We start from the raw sequence: 10207 nt of genomic DNA on the forward strand, positions 1-10207 counted from the left end.
CTGACCTATCCTATTTGTATTTGTATATTTTATGCACCAATTGCACCAGGACACATTCCTCGGAGGTGTAAAAACCTACTTGGCAATAAACATGATTCTGATTCTGATTCTGATTCTTAATCGGCTTTAATGACTGATTGACTCAGAGTTTTGACACTCTGAGGGAGGACTTAATGAGTTTGATGGCCATAGGCAGGAATGACTTCCTGTGCCGCTCTGTGCTGCTTCTTGTGTTTGACTAGTTTATTGTGGAGTGGGTGGGAGACATTGTCCAAGATGGCATTAATCTTGGACAGCATCCTCTTGACACTGCTGTCAAAGAGTCTAGCTCCACTCCCACAACGTCACTGGCCTTGTGGTTCAGTTTATTTAGTCTGTTAGCGTCCGCTACCCTCAACCTGCTGCCTCAACAGACAACAGTGAACAGGAAAGCACTGGCCACCACAGACTCATAGAACATCCTCAGCATCGTCCGGCAGATGTTGGAAAACCTCAGCCACCTTAGAAAATAGAGACAGCTTTGGCCCTTCCTGTAGAGGGCTCGAGTGTTCTTTGCCCAGTCCAGTTTATTGTCTTTGTGAGCTCCCAGGTACTTGTAATCCTCCACAGTGTCTACACTGATCCCCTGGATGGAAACAGGCCTTGGCTTTCCTCAGATCCACAATCAGCTCCTTAGTCTTTGTCACATTGAGCTGCAGATGGTTCCGCTCACTCCAAGTGACAAAGTCACCTACCACCTAGAGGGTGAAGAGGAAGGGAGACAGTACAGTTCCCTGGGGGGCCCCGATGTTACTAACCACTCTATCTGACACACAGTGTTGCAGGCGCACATACTGTGGTCTGCCAGTCAGGAAGTTAACAATCCAGGACATGAGGGGAGGATCCACCTCCATTGCTGTCAGCTTCTCACCCAGCAGAGCTGGCCAGATGGTGTTGAAAGCACTGGAGAAATCAAAGAACATGACTCTCACAGTGCTCGCCGGCTTGTCCAGATGAGTGTAGATGCGAATTGAGCAGAAAGATGATGGCGTCCTCAACTCCCAGTCGGGGCTGGTAGGCGAACTGGAGTTGTTCCAAGTGAGGTTTGACTATGGGCCGCAGCTGCTCCAGAACTAGTCTCTCCAGGGTTTTCATGATGTGGGAGGGCAATGCCACCAGTCTGTAGTCCTTGGAGCCACTGGGACGACAGGGAGCCTATTCAAGGTTTTGCAGACCTGTATGAAAAGGTGTTGTAACATGGGATGGAGGGACTGCAGTTATGGACCCCGTTTTCATTCTCTTGTTCATTTCATGGTCAATGTGGTCAGCAGCTTCACGTTTAGTCTCCTCCTCATAGACCTTCAGATTAGCTTGAGCTACTCGCACTTCCTTCTCTGCCTGCAATTGCTCTAACTTACGCTTTTGTGCCTCTAGAGCCTCTTTCATTGTTGTCTTTTATCTTTCTTCCTCTAGCATCAATTCATACTTTGCCTCTTTTGCTGTCAGTTCAGCTGCAGCATCCACACGTTTGGCTGCCAAAGACAAGCTTGTGGAGTTGTGGTCAATCAAGGAATATCAAGGAAGCAGAAGAGCTGTAAACAGATGTTGCATTGTCAAGGTGAAGCAGTTCATGAAGGCGGCCTCTTTCCTGTTACTCGTTAAAGTCACCTTTATCTTCCATTGCTCTGCCGTATGCAATGTTGATGATTTCTGTGGTCACTGCTTTACAGGTGTCTACTCATTGTCCTTTTTCAGTGGAAGGTCGTGGAGGGTTGAGGTTTTGAATTTTAAAATATATGTTCAATATGTCTTCTCTAGTTTTCTTCGTCAATGAGAGGCAAAATGCTGGCAGCAACATGTACTTCTTCAATTGTTCTCCTGCTTTGCGCGCTTGTAGCTTCCATTGCTCGTACATTAGGAGAAGCCTTTTCTCCCTTTTTTCTGCCTCTTCCCCTTTAAACGCACCTACCTTCTCTGTAGGATTCTGTGCACAAGTGTCAGGGACCTTCAGGTAGGCCATCATTTTTCTGAGGTTTGCCTTGGATATTTGTCAGACTTTGCTGTTTTGTTTCAGGTGTTCTTTTGTGCGGGGCTTTTTACTGGTTGTTGTACTGGTTTAGTTAAATTTTATTTTATAATATTTTATTTTACTTTGATTACCACTTTTTAAACTATTTCTATTATTATTTATTCTTATTATTTAAAAAAAAACACACAGATTAGTAACAGTATGACTGGGATAGCTGCCTTGATGTGGAACTACTCAAATGACTGTAAAAATTGGTGTAAATAGCACAAATAACAAGATTTTTAAAGTGCATGCAGTGAAAAAAATGGAACGTAAGAGTCAGTGTAGTGTAATAACTATAAAAGTCAGATGAAATACAACAAGTGCTTGAGTTGCAAAGTCAAAAAAATGCAAAATGCCTTCATTAATTAAATATGGGTGTATGTGCATTTGTAAATGTAGCAACAGTTTCTTCCTTTTCTGAGGTAGAGTAAGTATTAAATGTCAAGTGCTTTTGTTGCTTACTGTTTTAGCAATACCGTGGACTGTAGAATAATAGGTCAATACTCACAGTTCTGCATCGATATCAATGAATGTGACAGTACTTGACCATTGCACGAATGGCCGAGGTGGATCATATGCTTTCCATCGTAGTCCGTGAGTGGCAACAAGTCAGTATCGATGCGGGTCAAGCTCTTACTATAGCAAACCCAGGCCAGACAATGGCGCCTCTTAAAATTTGATTTTCAATGAGCACAGAGAAACTTTCCACTTTCAGCAGATGATTGCGAATACATCCTTCTAGTGTTAAACTCTGCACAAACAGCATTCAAACTATAAAAGTCAGATGAAATACAACAAGTGCTTGAGTTTCAAATTCAAAAAAATGCAAAATGCCTTAATTAATTAAATATGGGTGTGCATGCATGTGTAAATGTAGCAACAGTTTCTTCCTTTTCTGAGTTAGAGTATTAAATGGGGCAGCTGTGGCTCAGAGGCAGAGCAGGGCGTCCCCCAATTCGGAAGGTTGTTAGTTCGATCCCCGGCTCCTCCTGCCACGTGTCGAAGTATCCTTGAGCAAGATACTGAACCCCAAATTGCTCCCGATGTGCAGCATGGTGGTGAATGTGTATGAATGATTTGTTGGAAGAGGGTGAATGTGGCACGTAGTGTAAAAGCGCTTTGAGTGGTCGGAAGACTAGAAAGGTGCTATACAAGTACAGGTCCATTTACCATCCATTAACCATTCTGCACAGTGAAGATCAATCATCACATTGTAGGAACAAGAAAAAAAAATATATTTTTAAGTGGAGGGAACTTTAAACAATAATAATGGCTAATGCACTCAAATGTGTATCGATCTCTGGAAATAATGGATTTAGCAGGCAACGCAATCCAAATGGAGCAGCATTCTTCACTTGTCTCATCCATTATTTTTCTATCACCTTGTTGTGCTTATTGCTTGTATACTGGAAATCTCACTCACCCCCTCTGTCTCTTGTTCCCTTTAGGGTGGCTCCATCCAGAACCTCGAGTCTCAGCGATGTCTGGAGCTGGTGGAGAGCAGACAGTCAGAGTTCACCTACCAGCTGGCCATTCAGGACTGCACCGATCAGAAATGGACCATCACTAACATACTGACTGTCCTGCCACAGTGAACACACTGACTCACAGTCAGCTACTGGAAAACCTTTGTTGTGATGGACTAATCTAGTAAGTGAGGAAGTTCAAGTATCCTTACTCCCCACTCTTCAAACTGAAATTGACCCAGACCCAAGATCGTCACAGAGTTTTGGTGCACATAAAAAGAATTAGAGTCCAGTTAAAACTGGACTAACATGCTGACCTAAGCAGCAAACTAAGTGTCCAAAAAATGAGATTCAATACTGGACATATTTTTAACGAGAATCTGCACAGGGAAAGATGTGCTTCAATCAGACATGGACCATTAGTAACGTAATAACCGTTTTATACCAATGACCTGAGAGAAGAGACACTCACAGATGGAGCCGGGGCTCTTAAAACTTCCCACTCTGCAATCGAAATGAGAAATATAGTCACTTGTTCCAGGGGACAGGCTCATGAAATCATGTAAGCATTCTGGTTATTGCCGGAGCAGTCCTGTGATGTATCTTGGGTCCCCATCCACAGTTTAAGATAGGGCCTGTGCTCCCTCAGTCTCATCGCACAATCACCATAACAAATTGAGTGAGCATGGTTTCAGTATGTTTGTGTGCAGAGAGAGAAATGCAAGTTGAGGGACTGCACTCATTCTGGAAAAATCTAGCAATTGTACAACGCAAACTAGTTGATTTGTCACACAAATTATGTGGAGGAGACAGGTTTTGAGTTATTACCCACTACTTTACTCAGAGTGCAAGGAGGACAGATGCTGTGGATTCCTTCAAGTATCACAAAAAAGTGAGAGTGCGATGGAGAGTAACCACCAAGTGATTTAAAATGGCACTCTGATAGAAACTCTATGCCTCCGAAGTTTCAGAGTGCTTGGAATTAATTTGATCAGAAGCTGAGCTGTCGATCTTGCTGGCAGGCACCATACTTGTGGGTTCAGAAACAGAGCAGGAGATTCATCCGGAAAAGAAGATTTTAGACTTCCTGGCTCCTGTAACACCAGCACATAACACGCCTTGGGCTCATGCAGCTTTGATGTATTTAAGCAAACCTCTGTGAAAGAAGGAAAGTAATGTTGACAATGTTGGGGTTGCAGAGGATGAAGCACACCTCAAGAGCCCCATCCCAGGTCTGATTTCAAGGCAAGCACACTAGTCCAACATAAGCAGGCAAAGAGTTGTGCAATATGTGATCTCAAAGCAGAGGGTCAGTGACGTGAACGCTGCCACATCACATCTAATGTTGACAGGGAGCTGATGTAACAGTTAAAGGAAACATCCACCCTTTTTTAGTTGTTTGGTTTTCTGTAAAATTTCTTATGTTGGGTTCACCAAACACTGTATATTCAAAAAGCTGTAGTGGTCCTTCTATAACAGGTATAATAAAACAACAACAAGATATCAGTTTAACTCCCAAACAGTCCTGAGAAGATGTATAAAAATCTATAAAATATTGAAAATGCCTGCATGGGTGTAAAATGGATGTGCAGGAGCTTTAACAGAGTAAAAAGGTCAGATATTTATTTCAGGGGTCTCCTCCTACCTTTAAAGTCCTCCTTTTGGATTTTAAGATCTAAGGCTGACCCTTTCCATAACCTCCAAGAAGACGTTCCACATTGATGATCCATGATCCTTGTAGGATAATGGCTGCATAACTAAGTCGTGTTTACAAAGAAGTAAAGGCCCTTACAAAGTCTAACAATGTTGCCTGTCCTCATCAGCAGCCTAAACCTGTTGATCACTACATGCAGGATGCTCCAATCAGTTGCACAAATTATAATGTATAAATTGAAGTTATATGGATATATTAACTGGAAATATATATACATTTAAAGGATGATTCTGGTTTATTACAACTCATGTCTATTTTTGTTGTTTTGGCCATCATTTCTATCAGTAATAGTAACATTGAACTAACCAAGGTAAGATATAAAATGACTGAACACATCAACATGAATGGTCAGATGTCAAACAGGGTTTAATCAAAACTATTTTAGAATTATTTGGAAAAGAAAATGAAGGCAGGCTTTAAGATTTACTACTCAAGCTGCAAAGATGGGGTTGTCAAACGATTGGCATGGCGGCCATTCATGTGTACAGGGAACAGTTCTTCACATGGCCACTTGAGGCTGGCTCCAGAAGTGAGTATCACCATAAGACACCATAGTAAAATGCCTAACTTTACAGCAGAAATAAACATGTTTACAACCTGGTACAAAAAGTGATTTTAGTGTCTCTAGCTAAATTCCCCCATTCATGTTCACTGTACAGGGGTGAATGTTAATATAACTCACCCATTTAAATTATATCAAGGATTATAGTTATGCATAAATAAGGGCATGGTTGCTTTAAGGAACAGGTGGTTGCCGTCACAGCCGGCTGTTTTCTGTAACCAGGCTTCATTTAGGCTGCCTCAGCTACACCCATGCTCCACGTCTTAGCCCATTTTTAGATAAGCCGGAACCGGCAGACTCATGACTGTCTAGATGGTGATGGCCACAGCCAACCACACTGAGCTTCACAAAGGCTCTTCAGAAGCCTATTAGTGACATCACAGAGACTACATCCATTTTTAATTATACAATCTGAGTCAGCATGAAGTTAGTCAGTATGTTTTGGTTTATGTATAAATATGTGTATGGTTGTAAACATCTATCACAGTTTGCAGATCAACTTCCTGGTTCAAATATGACCTACAATGCTAACTGCAGTTGTGCAGGCACACATCTGTGCAATAAGGAATAATTACATTAATTACAATTAACATTTCAGGTACACTTACTTTCAGTTTTACCTACAAATAAATTGGTTTCAGTAGTATTGGTAGTGGTTCTGGACTGACCAGGATGAATACATAACACATAAAATGTCAATGGCAAAGGTCGTGTTCATGACCTTACTTCTGAGCGACATCAATCTCACTAATGACTTAAATGAGTAAAATCTTAGCAAATACATACTTTGGCCAAAATTACAAAAATGAATGGCCAGGTTGTAATAAACCAAATTATCATTAAAGCATCACAACACATAAAGTCTAGTATCATAAAAATTGCCTGAGTTTACCACTGTTTTTACTGCTTTGTTGTGTGTTAGAGTGCAACTTTTTGGTGGTAAACTAGATGAGATGTTATGGACAGCCAGAGTGCACCAACAGTTCGAGGTCCAACCTACTAAGCCTTCTGTGTGGGTTGTTAAAGGGTATGCTGGGAAATGTAGGACATCACTGCTGAATTGTGCAGAAGTAGAATCAGATGATGACTAACATAAAAGGAATGGATTGAACACAGCAGATGGATGTTATATCATCCGGAACAGATGGATGGTATCAGACAGCATCCAAGGAAGGATTTTTCCTTTAAAATTCTGCTGCTGCATCCTTGAACTGGTTAACACATTGGTGAGTGCGTGTGTGTGTGTGTGTGTGTGTGTAAATGTATGCTCTATTATTTGTTGTTATTTGTTTTGTTCTATAAATGCTTTTAATCATGGATGTTCACTGGTTAATAATTCCACAAATGGAATTGTGAGCAGGTAAACTGACATTTATCTAAAAATCTGCAGCTAACCATGGGAAGAAACAAAATGAAAACAATTGTGAACTAACAAAGAAGAGGAGTACCTTCTTCTCTTTTCCACATTCAGTAAATCCCAAGATTTTGGTGCCCAAAGACATGTAATTATTCAATATAAGACATGCATGTGGGTCTATGTTGAGTTCAGAATCAATTCTGAGCGCACGATGGGGCAACCTAGTACAGAGATACAGACTGGGCATTTATGACTGAGATATTTGAGTGTCTGGATGTATGTTTTCTGTATGAATAAATTGTGCTTTTGCTGATTTGACACTTGCATATACTACTGCTAAATCATTGCCTCCACATTTACAGATCTCCAAAAGTTACACTGAAAAGCTTTGAATTAAATATAACTGCTTTGCTATCAATCTCCCAATTATTCAAAGCCCTGGCGTTCAACAATCTTTATCAATAATTCAACACAAAACAGGATGAACCGATTCATTATTAATCTGGCTATTATGTATTCAAAGGTTTTCTTTTTCAATCACAGCCTAGTGAGGTGCCAATAACAGTGATGAAGCAGTGGTAACTTATGGAACTGTATGTCTTCTATCGGCTACTGTGTAGCATCTGTTACCAAACCTTCTGTTGACCTTCTGTTCTTTTTGTGGCTCAGGTTTGTAGATCCTGAAATCTTAAAAGTATCTCAATTTTTGGGAAGCTGTTAATATATCAAGTCATGAAAATGTCCAAGCTATTTTATTAGTGTATTTAAACTGCATATTTATAAGTACCAACAGTAAAAAATGACAATGGCAAAACTTGTCCTGTGTGACCGTCTCTTTTCACCTCTGCTAACAATAAATATTCAGTCCTTCTTCAACACATTTGACACTATGAGTGTGTAGCATCCTCAAACATATTGTTTGTCCACATATGGTGGATTAGCAACTGGCATACATACATATAATTTTACATATTAAAGGCCTGTAATGAAAATAGTAATCACATTCTTTACGTATGTAAAAGTAACAATATCATACTTTAAAATGAGGTCTGTATTAATAATATGGCATGTAAAAGTGATGTTAAAGTATTTCCCTCTAAAATGTGGTAGAAGAATAAGAATAAAGAAGCTTATGCTGCAAGTACAAGTACCTCAAATTAGGAGCAGCAACAAGGAACTTTCATTTTGTGTTGTCTGGTGGCCCCTCTGGTGGCCCCTGGACAAAAGCGGTAGTGTTTCAACTGTCTCGTTTCATTGATTTCGAAGGGAAGACCCGCCCCTTAAAATCTGATTTTCAGTGAGCACAGAGAAACTTTCCACTTTCAGCACAGACAACATTCACACATCACACTGTAGGAACCATGAGATAAACTGATTTTTGAGAGGAGGGGAACTTTAATAAAAGAAAGAGTGATGTCTTCCAGTAAAACAAAATGGAATTGAATGAAATTTCTACCACAACCATCTTATTTTAAAGCAGGTGAAGAGAGAACATTGTACAGTGCATCTAATCAAAATTAGATCTAAAATGATTGAAGTCCCATTCAACCTGTGTCCTTACAGAGTTGTTTGCCTGTGTCTACTAAATTTTTTATTGGCTTTAAAGATGCAGGTCACTAAACAGTAGCACAGGCATTTCCCTGAGTGTCTGCGTCTCTGCTGAACTTGGAGTTAGGCATCATGAAACATGTATGAGATGGCACTCTCTGAGCACCGCTAACATCAATCCCAGTAATGCTGCTGTTTATTCTCCCACTGTCTCATAAAAGCAGTCATTTGCATGCACATACACACACATACAGAGATGCACACATTTCACAATTTATGTCACCATTTTACAATGAGGAAATGAAACAGAATTGGATTCTAAGTGTGATTCATGATTTCCAACGGCGTTGGGGGCAAAGCATTCTATGTAATGAATTTACAGTAATCTCATTATGAAATGGTGAATGTGTTCCACCGTGTTACAGATTAAACTTCACATATTCAGATAGCTTTTAATAAACACTATTTTTATATTTGGGGGCAACAAAAACAACTGATGATTATTCATTTTGATTCTTTTTTTTCTTTTTATATGTTGACAAACTTTCTGATATCAAAGTTGTATATCACAAATGTATTTGTATTGTAGATTTAGTCCAGTCCAGTATGCAACTTGTACTGTGTAGAAGCCACCAGTGCACATACACTGAGAATGGACTTTACAGTGAAGTAGGAGACATGAATAAAACAATGAACAGAATTTGCAACCCATAGATAAAGTAATTTTTAATGAGGTAGAAGGAGTAGATGAGTTTTTAAGGGTTTTAATGTGGATATTATACTTTTTTTGTGAAGAATATACACACATTATTGTTGCAAGGAAATTATTTGTATATACAGTATGTCTTAATACATGTCTGGAGGGAATCTTTAATGAGACCTAAAAAAAACATCTATGAATGTTCTAATGAAAGTTCAGTTCCTGTACACAATTAAAAATGTATGTAGGCGTTTTACATCAGTTATTTCTTTAAAGGCACATGTGTTGACTCAGACTGAAGTCACAAAATTGAAGACTGCTGTGAAATTGGACTGGACTCCTTTGAAAAGACATTCAAGTCTCAAGATTTAAACTGGAAAGATCCCAGAATAATAAAACATAAATGAGACAGAGACAGGCAGTACATAGCCAAACACAATATGTAACTATTCAAAGGATTAAAAGGTATAGGTCTCAGCCATTTGAAAACACTATTGAAAAACATTCAGAGACATGAAAAACTTTCTGTTGACTTGCAATTTCCTTAAAAAGACCTCTGACTTGACCTGGACTTCTCTCCATTGACTTGAGACTTGATTTGCCATCAAGGACTTGAAACTTGGCTTGAGACTTCATTTAACAAGAGTTGAGACTATGCATGGAATTTTTTAAACTAATTTGAGACTTAACTTGGACTTGTCTCAGTTGACTTGAGTCCTGCTTTGGTATGACTAAACTAGGACTTGTCGTGATCAACTTGGGACTTGACTTGGACTCCAAAAGCTCTGTTTAAATGGTAAATGGACCTGT

The 10207-nt window shown here is 39.7% G+C and overlaps 1 protein-coding gene across 2 annotated transcripts in view; it reads left to right on the top strand.

The window, feature by feature from the left end:
* galnt18a (UDP-N-acetyl-alpha-D-galactosamine:polypeptide N-acetylgalactosaminyltransferase 18a) overlaps positions 1-7966 on the top strand; it is a 159353-nt gene extending 151387 nt beyond the window's left edge. For both annotated transcript variants that reach the window (XM_035664434.1, XM_035664436.1), the window contains exon 11: positions 3499-7966. In XM_035664434.1, the coding sequence (XP_035520327.1) occupies positions 3499-3645 (147 nt within the window). In that variant the 3' untranslated portion in view covers positions 3646-7966. The remainder of the gene's footprint in view (positions 1-3498) is intronic.
* Positions 7967-10207: the final 2241 nt, after the last annotated feature.

The sequence above is a fragment of the Morone saxatilis genome, unplaced genomic scaffold, assembly GCF_004916995.1.
Source record: "Morone saxatilis isolate NCDOM2014 unplaced genomic scaffold, NCSU_SB_2.0 Contig2, whole genome shotgun sequence".
NCBI lineage: Eukaryota > Metazoa > Chordata > Actinopteri > Moronidae > Morone > Morone saxatilis.